At 38.4% G+C, this 13,517-nt stretch overlaps 1 protein-coding gene across 1 annotated transcript; it reads right to left on the bottom strand.

Moving 5' to 3' along the window:
• Window positions 1–2,140: 2,140 nt before the first annotated feature.
• TUSC1 (tumor suppressor candidate 1) lies at window positions 2,141–4,337 on the bottom strand. The gene has a single exon (XM_037038368.1). It carries the CDS (start codon window positions 4,049–4,051, stop codon window positions 3,419–3,421), a length of 633 nt encoding a protein of 210 aa, XP_036894263.1. The 5' UTR covers window positions 4,052–4,337; the 3' UTR covers window positions 2,141–3,418.
• Between the last annotated feature and the right edge of the window lie 9,180 nt (window positions 4,338–13,517).

Below are 13,517 nucleotides of genomic sequence, written 5' to 3'. Positions count from 1 at the left end.
GAGATATCTGACAGTTTGGGTTTAAAAAAGAACTTCCTTACTAATAAATAATCATGACATATGCAAAGATGACCCTGATAAGATTCTGAATATGAATTTTACAAGCAAAATCTGCTATGGACAAAACACAATGTAATTTTATTCTGACCATTGAGAGATGCTTTATAATTTAAACTTTGAATATAATTTATCCTCATAAAGTCAAAGGTGGATATTACCTAAATGTTACTGGGTTTTTGTTCATATTTGCATTGTGTAAATATTGTTTATATCAGATAGACAAGATATATATCAGAAAAAGTTTGTAGAATTTATACTTGATCTATTAATCACTTAACAGAAATATTGTGTCATTCATTCATGAAGATTTTGTGACAAATACTAAGCAAAAATCTCCTCCTTGTAATAAAACAGAAAATGGTATTTTGGACTAGAATCAAAGTCATGCTGCTAATAATTACTTAACTGATAGTGATAATTCAGGTCATTAAATAATTTGGTATTAGTTTCATCCTGTCACTATTCATGAATTGGCAAACCTAAATCTAAGACTATTTAAACAACAAAAATTGTTTTCAAGAAATCTTTAATATTTATAGTGTCCAAATTTAGCAAGGAGAATGTAATCTATAACCTATATAAGTACTCATTTTATATTGCTTTAATTTATATTTTAATTTCATTAAAAACCAAAAAGTATATTTTTGAGAGTAGCCATGCAAAAAACGTTGCTGATAAAAAAATGTCAATTCTCCTCACTGACACAATTTTGTTGCTCATTTGTACAACTTATAAGCCCTCTTTTCATTACATAAGAATATGAAATTTTGAAAATCAAATGTTATTTTAACAGGTATGATGATCTGCAGGTTTAGTTTATTTTAAACAAGGTCCCAGATTGGACTTCTCTAAAACCAGTTATTACCCATTTGTTAAACAGATCTATATTTTAATATATCATTTTTATGTTATTTCATTATATTTCATCAATTATCAACAGGTAACTTCAACAAAGTGGAAATGCAGTTAGCTTTAATCCATTTTATGGGGCATTTTGAATTAAGAATTTTAAGTTTTCAGGAATTAAGCTAAAAAATAGTCCTTTGTACATGCCTCATTACTTTACACATTTATATTTCCCATGGTTTTAAGACAAAAGGTGTTTAAAAACAATATAAATTAAACATTTTGAATTTTTGTTGAATATTCCCAATTTTACAATTGGCAATATATTTAAACTTTTATAACATTATTCTCATAATACATAGAGCTTTATCTTATGTGTTTACAATATTAGCAAATAAAGAAGTGAAAAAATGTCAACATTTCTCTGTTAACACTCATAAAGTCACAAAGGACCAAAATACAGAAGGCAAGGGAAGGTGTCAGAAAAATATTAATTCATGACTTTCACATTTTGGACTCTAATTCTCATTGATAGCACACTTACTTTGAAGCAGGCATTTATTATACACAGAATCTCACTAAAATTTGTATAACATTTTTTGGTAGGTTATACTCATTTTAATGATGAGAGATTAACTAATTTAAACCCAAAGTTAAGTAGCAGTAGAGCTGAGATGCTTTCTCCCTTTCTGCAATTCCTACTGACACCTAAAAATATTTAATTTCTTTTGTAATTAGGAAATGAACTAAAGGAGATAGAAATACTTTTTATATACCTACCTATTCTCACTGTTTCTTCTCATTTTTGTCATAAGGGAAAATTTTTATATTCACAACTATCCATATTTTGCCATGTATAATGCAATTTTTGCCCAAATTTTTGAGGGAAAAATAAGACTGTCCATTATACATAGGTATAATAATCAATTTGTAACAGTACATAAAATTTCTTATACTCTGTTCTTGTGTTTTGTAATTGTATGTTATATAAAATTTCTTGTACCATATACATTCAAAAGTAAATGCTAAAATTCTTTCATAATACAAAAAACTGAGTATCTATAAATAAATAAAAATTGAATTAAAAAATTAAAACAAAATATTTTTTTTCCTGAAAGTTTGGGCAAAAAAACATTGGTGTACACAGCCAAATACAGTAAATATCAACTACCTTTAAATAAAATGCATAGTGTCTGCAAAACTCAGGACTACAAAACTCACAAAACTATTTTTCTTGGCAACTTGTTTTGTATTCTATGCTATATATTTAAAACTTGTGGAGTGTGCCACAAATAAAAACTCTAACTCATGATTATTTTTTATAGCTATAATAAAAACTCTTCTCATTCTCTTTTTCTTGAACCGAAGTGTTTTCCAGCACTATAACACTCTCTTACACCCACGATTTTTATCAGGTACAATGGTATCCTCCTCACTACTTAGTAAGAAAGTGTTATTCATTAACAAATTGCACTGGAGTGATTTTAGAACATTTGTTGTAGAATTAATGACTTTTTGCCATTGAAATCACAGTTGAGACTTAAATCATCTTGTTTTAGGGCTTCTGATATACAAACAATTCATAATTCCTTTAAAATTCTTAAGCAGTCAAAATTAGAAGTAGATATGATATTCTAATACCAAATCTAAAATGTAATAAAAGTAATGAATTGTTTACACTATCTTCGGATTATTTAAAATGCTGTTGTATATGGCGAAAAGAAAGTTAACTTGCAAAGTATAACAGGTTAAATATTAAAATATGTAAAATAGTTCTTAAAGTCTTAAAGAAACATATGTAAACATTTAACAAACTTCACCTAATAGTCATGGGATGTTTTTAGGTCATATTTAGTGCACCAGGTTTATTTACCAATTTAAATGGCCACCTATATGCAGAATTTAAAAAATTCCTTGGGGGGGGGTAAACAAATCAGTATGTATTAGATGTATAAGGACTAGAGCCAGAGGCAGACTGAGTTCCTAAGTTATAAATAATACTTTTTTCATTACAAGGGTGGTACTTTATAAGAAATCCAAGTAATATCAATTTATAAAAAACAATACTTAGAATGTTGGCCAGGAAAAAGATAATGGCTGGAGGCTTTAGGGGACTGAAGAACGAACAAAAAAACCAGAATCAACTAAAAATGCATTATTCATCCCTGAAAGAACAAAAATAGAGTAAAAATTATACAGTTCCTTATGACACCCACAAAGGTTCAGGCATTAGGACATGATGCCTGACACAGACTTCTTTCTGTTCTAAAACACGCCTTTCCGTTGTTACGCCTCTCTCCATGGACACCAGCAGTCGCCAGAAGCAGTTCTGCATTCCTCGTGTCTCCAGGGGCCTGCACCCTTCTCAGATCCCCGAAGAGTCCCACAGGCCTGCTCAGCAGACCAGTTCCCGGGACCAAGCACGGCCCACCGAGGACGGTAAGTAGGGGGAGCCGGAAGTCTAGGGGGAGGAGCCGCGCGAGGCCCCGCCCCTCCCCAGTTCGGCCTCCAGCTACAGCCACGGCTCTGGGGGCTCCAAGTCCCGGGCTCGGAGGCCGGGCTCGGGTTCACGCAAAGACAGCTCCTCCAGGTCTCCACCTGGGCGTGGCCCCCGCTGTTCCAGGTGCAGCTGCAGCAGGGCCCGGCGGTACATGGCCTCCAGCTTCTCGAGGCGGGCCCTTAGGGCCCTGGGGCTGCCCGGCTCGCCGTCCGGGCCGCCGCCACCGGTCCTCTCGTTCGCGCCGGGCCCTTCAGAGCCTGGGGTTGCTGTCGCCGCCTCCGCGGGCGCCCCGTCGCCGCCCTCGCCGGGGAACCGCAAGGCCTGACGGAAGAGGCTGCGGTTTTCCCGCTTCAGCCGCCGGTTCTCAAGCCGCAGCCGGGCGTTCTCCTCGCGCAGCCTCGCGTTCTGCCGGTCCCGCTCGTCTCGCGTGCGAAGGGCCTCCAAATGGCTCGCCGCAAGGTCGGCGAACCTTTCCTCTAGCTGCTGCCGGGCACCTCCCGCATGACCGCGCCAACCCACGCCGCAGCTGCCACCGCTGCCTCCCCCACGAGGCCGGCCTGGTCGGCCCTGCCCGTTCCTGGACCCACCGCTGCCCCTGCCCCCGCAGCTCCCGTGCCTGGTAGCGCCACCACGCATGCGCCACATCGGTCTTTTCCCAACCTCACCGGCGTCCCAGCGCCAAGGGACCACGCGCTCAGGCTCGAGCTAGTTCGGGGTCAGCAGTGTGGCCGGGGCAACAGCGGAGAAGGCGACGAGGTGGCGGGCGGCGGCTGCTGGCTTGGGGCCACAGGAGGCCGGGAATTTGCCCGGTCTGAGGCGTGTCTTGTCTCCTGTGGTGGAGCTGCCTCCTGGGCCTGCAATCTGCGGGTCCCAGCCCATACACAATACCCCCGGGGAGCGCTTTGCCGCTCAGCTTCTGGCAGCGCGGGAAAAGCAAGTATCCACAGCTAGGTTCTGCCAGGGCACTTCCGTGTAGGCCTGTGCACTCAGGAGCCAGCCAGCCTCGCCCTGCTCTCTGGGACAACCACCAGTGGTTTACCTTTCTCTTTCCAAAGCAATCTCAAAGCAAGTAATAATAGAGTAACTTCTGGAACAGAGATGTGGAGCTACTTGGAAAGCTCTGTATTTAGTATAGAAACTTGGTGGTTTAACCCACCTTGAAGCTTTATAAAACATTCAACAGAATTCAGCTGAGCACCTGCCATGGGACCCTAAAGTGGGAACAGGTAGCTCTCAAATAAACAGGGGCAATTCCCAATTTGTGTTTGGAAATTGCAACTCCACAAAACCTTTGAAACTCAAAATGTGTCCAATTAATTCAAGAAACTTAGAATAGTCTATAAGTTCCAAAATGCCTGAGGACAGGAGGAATCAACTCATTGAAAGAATCACGTCCTTTGTTTTTAAGGATTTCAACCTACAAAATAACTTGGTTATTGTAAAGTAAATAAAGGGTAAGATACTGATGGCAGAATCTCGTAAGGGAGTACAGAGTAGCAAGGACCTATGTATTTAAACGAAGTCCCAGGTAATTGTTAGTTTCACCGAAGTCTCCAAACTACTGGAACAACTAAAGGAACAAAGAGCATATGAGAACCCTGGTTCACAGAGCTGGGGTTTTAATTGAGTAGTACAAATAAAAAGTAACTAGGGCAAGATACAAGTATTTAATTTTTATACTTTATTTTGCCAAGTAACATCCCAAACACCCATAACTACAAACAAAATCTCTCAGTTGGCATTATCATTTCATGAAGTAAAAAAGTAGGAAGTATAATTTCAGAATTTCAAATAATAGTTTTATTAAATTCTGTATCATTATTAATTTCCATTAAAAATAGACTGAAAACTCCGGTGCAGATATGCGCCAACTACTCTATGGATTATTGAACCAAAAATATGGTTTTTCCACCCTGAGTGATTGAGTGCTGTCCTGGGAATCAAAGGGTCACGGGTTCAATGCCGAGTCCAGGGCACATGCCTGCCTTGTAAGCCAGGTCCCTGGTAGGGGGTGTGCAAAAGGAAACCATACATTGTTGTATCTCACTCTTTCTCCCTCTCTTCCCCTCTGTCTAAAAATAAATGAAATCTTTAAAATATATGTGGTTTTCCCATTGTGTTTACAGGGCATGCACAAGAAAATACTGGTGTGTAAGCAAAGATGATTAGTTGTCAACTTCACATATGATAACTTGTATGGATTTGATATGATATTATATGATATTGTATTATATGATAGACATGCCATGGAAGCAAAAAATAAAACATTGCCATTCCAATTTCTTGACAAAGCTTTTCTTAAATACAGTATTTACAAAATTGTTGGTTTAATGCATTATAGTAACAGACACAATGCTTTTAAAATCATTTGTTCACCTTTTTGTCTCTTACATAAGATAACATTTAAGTTCTTGTATAATTAGAGAATGGGAATTGAGGGTGTAAAGGGAGGAAAAAACTAAATACTTACAAAAAGTCCTCTTAATAAAACAATAAATAAATAAAAAGTTGTTTTAGGGAACTGACAAAATCAAGCACTCTAAATGACTCTTTCTGCTCTTTAATTTCAAACTTTATAAGAGTCAAAAAATAATCTTCAGCCTTAGAGTTTCCTAAACACAAAGTGACAATATTCCACTTGAGGGTTTTTTTTTTTAAACTTTTGTTTATAAAACTCTCAAATTTGTTATTAGACAATCTTTACCTCTTTTTCTTGAGTGAAAGTAGCTGAAAAGACAATAAATACTATGTCAGGAAAAAGTAATCTGTGTCCTTTGAGACTTTTTTCTACTTAGCAAGCAATTTTACTGTTTATAAACTCCCATATTTTAAGGAAAGCATGTGTGATTATCTTTTATACTTTTTAAATTAAGATATATATTTTCCTGTATTCTCTTAAGGGTATCTATAACTTTATATTTCTTCTAAATTTTATTTATTTCAAAACTTTTTCTCATTTTAAAATTTTTCATTTTACTTACATATACATGTTATATTATTTGCAACATAATGTTTTCATATGTAAGAATACTTACAAACGATGGTGTGCAGAAGTATTTTTCTAAACTTTTTGCTATCTTATTTGGAATGATGTAAATGTTCATCTTCAGGTATAGAATTCTTGACTTATTATTTAAATTTAAACACAAGTAATAATTTGGAATCAATCATTTTAGTCACTCAATTATTCCAAATACACTTTCAACTTAGAAATTGCATCCATTGTCTCTACCTCCTATTTAGGAAGGTTGGTGGAATCTCCATTAACTATAAATGGTCATTGCTCTGCATAGAAAACCTTCATGACTGTTTTGGATAGGTGATGCGGACACCAGCTCATGAGATCCCCAACATTGTGGATGAGATACAAGAAATTTACATGAACTACCAAGTCCTGGGGAGGAAAAGGCATGGCACGGCCACTCTCTCAAGGGGAGAGCACCCTGACCCTCACCTTGACAAGCTTTTATTTGGTTCAATTTGCCCAGGAATAAAGCTCATCAATCATTGTCAGGCAGAAATGATTAAACAATAGATAACATTCAAAGAACTCTGAGGGCCTATTTTGAGTCATGGTCATATAGCTAAAGGTCCATAAAATTTGGGGGAAACATACTCATTTCAGGCTTGGACCCTTAGCATTTAAATTGAGGGTATTAGCAAAGTAGGTTTCATAGGATTTTATGCATTCTTTCTTAGGCCTGATTGCCCCGGGGAACCCGCCCTTTCCAGCACAGTGCTGCACCCACCACTGGCATTGTTTCAGGCTTAAATCAGGCAGGGGAAGTAAAGCAACCAAGAGATTAGGAGACTTCTTGCAGACAGAATGAGGACTCAGGCTATGTCAAAGCCAAGGGGTGAGGGTTCATCACCCCCTTTTTTCTATAGCCCCCAAGTACTTCCCTTGGGGCCCCCATGATCGTGCCTGTCTTAGGTCATCCCTCCCTTGAGGAATCTCACCCACCATTAGCTAACCAATCAAGCATTGGGGGCCAGGCAGAGTGAAGTAAAAGGAGCAGAGGCAGAGCCCCTGCCAGGGAGATAAGCTTTGTCTCCTTAGTGGCTTATGGTCCCAAGGTCGGTCACTCAGTCTGAGCTCTGGGCTGGGGAGGGGCCATGGGGAGGGTGGCTACAGCTCTTGAAACCAGGCAGGGAAGTTCCCAACAGATAGGCTTTTGTTGAATAATTTTTTTCCCTTCTTCCCCCCACCCCCCACCCCCATGCTTTTCTTTTCTTACTCTTTGCCCTTCTCTTCCCTTTCTTCTATTCCTTCCATTCTATTAATAAAATGAAGATAGTTGTATGTGCCATGTGCCTGACTCAGAGTGCTGCATTAATGGAAGGATACTATTGGAAGGATTCGTGAATAATCAGATTACTGTTAAGATATAACAAAGACTGTCAATTTTACTGGATTTCCTTTTGCTTAATCAGTTTTATCTACGTTTCATATTTTACTTTACTTCATTAACTTATCAAGGCAAAAGAGAGTACTTTGGGGTTGGATTGGGTGTGTAGAGGAGGGCATGGAGGCATTCTCATAGAAACAGCCTCAATGACCTTTAGGAAATCCAGTGTGGTTCACTACAGAGGTTGGTTATAAAAAAGTAACAGATACTCTACAAGTGAAACTGAGCAGCTTTAATCTGGGAAGCTGTTAAAGAGTACACTAATAGATCTACACATGTTGGGGTGAGGAGAATGTAGCTAACAAACAAATAAAACACAGTATTACCCAATTCCTAACACCCACGAGAGGGTGACCAAATCTTTCTCATGCAGGACAATGCATTGCAAAAAAATGCATTGCTTCTCATGCATTCCAAAAAAGTTGTTATTTCCATACACTGTAGCTAGTATATATTTTAAGTGCTTATTTGAGCAAGAGACCCATGATATGTGTGTATATATATATATATGTATATATATATATATTATATATGTATATAGTTTATTTCCTATATCCCAAGTTTATTTCTAAGATTCTTTTATTACCATTATCATTTGACTCTAATTTCTTCATTTTGAATCCCATTTATTATAAAGTGAGTCATATTCTTAAGGCAATTAATGGTACATTCACGTTGGGACAAGTCATTCTACATTAAATATCTCTCTCTCTTGCTTCTCTTCTTAAAACATCCTATATATCTCACCAAATGAATTTTGGTTAATGACTTTGATCAAGTTTATTATGTAACAATCTTGAACTCCTTAGAGTGGTAGTACTTAAGTTTTCCAAAATCTGGATGCCCTGGATCTTTCCTTGCTTACCTTATATTACTCTTCTGCTGAATCAGTGGCTCTCCTACTAAGAGACTTTGAGTCCTGAGGTTTGGTTGTGAAGTCCCCTCTATAGATTGAATTGTGCCGATGCCCCAATTCTTTGTTGAAGTCCTAACTGCCAATGTGATGGTACTTAGACATGAGGTCTTTGGGAGGGAATTGGGGTTATAGGAGAGAAAACTCATATGATGGAATTAGTGCCCATGTAAGAAATGATCACTAATAGCGTGCTTCCTTTCTCTCTTTCTCTGCCATGTGAGAAGACAGCCAAAAGGTGGCCATCTGCAAGCCACAAGGAGAATCCTTATTGGGGAACTGGATCAGCCAGCTCCTTGATTTTGGACTTCCCAGCATCCAGAATTGTGAGAAATAGATTTCTATTGTTTATACAGTGCCTTTTTTCTCTCTCTCTCATTCATCTGGAGAAAAAAGTTTCCCAACAAAGTTTATACACTCCCATTCCATACATCTGTCTTGAGTCTCCTGAACTCAAAGTGCTTTTTTCCTCTTTTAAACATTGGTAAAGTAATGCCTGTTCATGTAATTTGTAGCTGAGGTCCTTCACTCTGTTAACAGTTCTTGTGGAAGTAGATCTGCAAATAGAATGTGAGTTTCTAGAGCAGCTTATATTGTGTGTATGTGTCTTTGTGTGCATATTTGTGTGATACAAATATTTCTTAAATTACTAGAATGTCAAAAGCATTTATTGATTTTCTTATATAATCTTTAAAAAGAGATTTACCAAGTAAAAATGCTAACCATATAATAGTCAAAAGTTTATACAATATATCTAGCATACTGCTCTAATTGAAACTCACCAAGGCAGATTTGTAGAATGCTGGAATTATTCAGACTGAAATAAGAAGAGGCTTGGCACTGCCTTGTTAATGACAAGTCTTGTTAGTGACTTGTCATTATATATTATATAGATTTTAAAATACGTAATGAGTAAAAGGTACGACTTTTGAAGACATCTGGATTTCATAACCTTCCCACCCAAACATATATGCCCTTAGACAATGTCCTGAGGTCAGTTTCCTCATTTTTACAATGGAAATAAACTAGTATCTGTTTCATAGGGTTCTTGTGAGGGTCTCTGAATATCTTAAAATAGAGTTGGCCAACAAGGGGTACTCAATAACTCTTGATATTATCATTTTGTAATTGTTTTTATTTTATGCAGTAGACATTTATAGAATGAGTCCTTGAAAATAGTCAGTGCCATTTAAAAACCCCATCTGAGTTATTTGCCTAAAGAACCACTTGAAATATAATACGCAGCCCCTTTAGAGATATGATTCTTTTTCTTGATAGTTCTCATTAAATGTTTGTGTTTTAAAAATCCATATTTTGTGAGCCCTGTGTGCTGAAGAGTTTGGTTAATAGCATTCTGAGCTTGGTGTTTGCTAATATTCTCTCTAATGCCCTATATGAACATATTTCATTTTCTGGGAGAGGATTTATTAGGGCTATGAAGAGTATATATTGATGCTTGGTAGCATGAATATCTCTTGGAATAATTACTAGAGAGTTATGAATTGGGCATATTGACTGCATTTATTTAGTCTTTTGATGTGGACAAAAATATTAAAAGCTATCAAACACTAGTATTGCCCTTTGACAGTATCATTTAAGTCTAGCTACAGGGAAAATTGTGGCATAAACAAAAGCAACATGACTTATCTGTCTTAATTAGAATACTTTCTACAGTGGGAGAAATACACTCTTTCCTTTAAATATTGTGGAAGTGCTAGCCAGACTAATAAAAGAGGGCAAGAACATTATAGATTAGCAAGCAGTAACATAGCTGAGAACAAAATGTAGCCACACATGGCTAAAGCAAGAGTCCAAAAGAGACTGTTTAAGGGGGGAATGTCTGTTGTTTTAAAAATAGTGTTGCTTTATGATATGTGTTGGTGGACTAGCATTATTTCTTAAAGAGTCTGGACCTGTGCTTCCACTAGCCACAGATGTCTGTGAGTATAAGTGAGGTAAAATAAAATACAATCTAATATCTAGTTCCTCTTAGACACTAAATCACATTTCAAGTGAAGTTCTCAGCAGTCAAATGTTGTGGACTGCTCTGCCTGGTTTTAGGAATTGTAACTCTACCCCCTGTGCTAAGGACCTCTGGAATGTGAGCTGCAGGAGACGAAGCTTGTCTCTGGTAGCAAATGCTGCCTCAGTTTCCTCCCTGCCCCCAAAGCATAGTCAGATGGGTAAGACCCCTCAGAAGAGGGGCAACCTAGGCCAGACACAATCACTTGGGAGGCCTTCATGGAAGGATTTGGGGGGCTGCAACAAAGAGCAATGGACTCTCTCCCCCTGGCTTTGACATAGCCCAAGTCCCCATGTTCTCTGGGAGAAGTGCTTCCTGGCTCTAATCCCCTTAAGCCTGAATACCTGATGGGGGGGGTTGCAGCTCCTTGCCCTGCTAGAGTGTGTCCTGGGGAAAAATCTGGCATTACAAAGACTTCCTGATAAACCTATGAAATCTGATCTTCTAAGAGTGCTTTCATTCATATGTTAAGGGTTCAAGCAGGAAACCCTAAAACTTTGTTCCTGACAGACTCTGACTCATACTAAGCCCTCAGATTTCTTTGAAATATTATCTGCTGTTTGATCATTGCTGCTCTGTGTTCCTGTGTATTACAACCCAATAAAAGCCCCTAGAGGAGGGGACTCAACACCTTTTTCCTCTGGGAAAATGGCCACCTCTCCTCCCCAAGCAGATCACATCACGTCTCTGTCATGTTTACTCTCATCCATGACACATGGGGGGACTTGCAAAGAAAGTTGCCCCCACAAAATGTGACTTACTGGCCAGCGCAACAGAGGGTGCAGGAATAGGGCACTCCCATAATCTCAGAAAGGCCTACTGTTCAGCAATGGATGAGTAATACTGTATTCCACTTCTTACTCTAATTATTATTTTCAATCTTCAAAAAGCCATTTTAAAATTGATGTAAAATAAAATGAAAGTGATATTTCTGCACAGTTCCAGCATTTTGGGTTGTTTGATTTCATGCCAATGAGACATTTCTTTTATCAGCCTTGAACACAGAGGGCCATCTTACATATGTAGCCTAAAATAGTGCTTCTGTCTCAGCCTGAATTCTCCAGTTATATACACATCATTGAAGATAGTAATAGGAGTTTGGGAATAATTTCTAATTAGAACTAAGTTATTCAAAAGCTATTTTCAGAAGGTCACAAAAAACAAGTAATTTAATTGTTCTCCTACCACTGCCCCTCAGACCCATTCTATGAGCTCTTCCTTCCATTCCTTGGATACTATCTCGAGAAGAACCGTTGATTTGCAATTCCTTTTGAGCTTAATAAAATAAGCTGAAAATATTAAAGTTCCATTGCAGTGGAATTCAAAACTCCAAATGTTCTTCCTATTCATGGCTCCTCTTTTCCTCACAGCAGTATCACTGCCCATGTCTCAGATCAGGAACCAGCCTGCACTGGGCTGGAGGGTAAAACTGATGTGCACTCTCACCCATGCTTCATCTCCTCACCCTCCCTCAGCTGCCATTCCTAGCTCCTTCAGAGGCAGGCACAGGGACAAGGTGAAAGTGGGATTAAAGGAAATAGAAGAAAAATCATAGGTAGCCGGTGCTGCCATTTTTTGGCATTGAGTCCTCTGACAGCAGATGCCTGCATGCAAGCCTTTTCTCTCACAGGGCGCCTTGTGTGTGGTTGGCCATCCCACATGGATTTTCTGGCACAGACCATTCCCTTTTCTCTACTTCTAATGACTCAATCCTTAATCTTGCTGTAGCTGGAAACTCCACACAGCTTCTTTCTTCAGGGTGGCCTTACCTCCCACAGTTCATCCTTATGGAAAAGTTTTCTGGAAAAGGATAAAGACAGTTACATTTCTTACTTCCCACTTCAGTCCAAACTTAGGAATCATAGCTCACTCCCACTACAGCCTTGTAATTTTTCTGTCATCAAAGTCAGCCTCAGCTAACTCTTAACCTTGAGGTTTATCCAGGCAACAGTGTCCCACAAACATTAAAAGCCACTAAGAGGCTCAAGGCCACTATCATCACATTCCACCTCATGGAAGCTTATGCTAAGAATATGAGTTTCATCAGTTCGGAGAGTATTCTGCTTTAGGCTGAGATGTCAGCTTCCCTTTTGCTCAGTGCTGCCACTATTTATATGTAGTTTGTTTGAGGTGCTTTAACTTGGAATGTGTTAGGAGTGAGGATCTCAACACATGATCCCTGTTATGCTCTTCCAAGAAACCCATACCCTCATTCTCATTTTTGATTATGCTGTCTTCCTACATACAGAACACTGAACCAGTTTCCCAGCTTCAAACCTGTGATGACAGTTCTAGATAGGATTTAGCCCCTCATAGACAAGTAGGCACCTAAAATCCATGTCTTTAGTTTTAGCACATTAGCTGAGGTGAGAACAAGTTCTACCATATTTCAAACAAATAAAATACTTATCCTACTGAATAATACACATTCATTCAAATGAGTAATGTTTATTGAAGTTTGACTATGAACCAGTATTTAAAATACATGGAGTTCCTACCAACTTCATGTATTTGAAAATGCATTGTCATTATAGTTGCTACTCTAACAATTGCAAACTCTAAGATTATACTGAATTCCTATATCTTTCCTTCTCTATGTTTGCACTAAATATCTAATTCAGTCTAGTTAACTTAAATATGTTTTTCTATGCTAATGATTTCCAAACTTATATCTTGATCCAAATATTCTACTCTGAGTTCCATATTCATATGTCAGTTGTTACTTGTCATTTCTTCTTGACTGTCTCAGGGGTGTCTCAAGCAATA

Source organism: Sturnira hondurensis, unplaced genomic scaffold (assembly GCF_014824575.4).
Source record: "Sturnira hondurensis isolate 20B ecotype Veracruz unplaced genomic scaffold, ASM1482457v3 Scaffold0001989, whole genome shotgun sequence".
Classification (NCBI taxonomy): domain Eukaryota; kingdom Metazoa; phylum Chordata; class Mammalia; order Chiroptera; family Phyllostomidae; genus Sturnira; species Sturnira hondurensis.
Note: the sequence above shows the minus strand (reverse complement) of the source record. Positions and strands in the feature narration are given on the sequence as shown.

Excerpts from the sequence above, each read along its gene's own strand:
- TUSC1 (XM_037038368.1), bottom strand. The coding sequence starts at position 4,051 with ATGTGGCGCATGCGTGGTGGCGCTACCAGGCACGGGAGCTGCGGGGGC.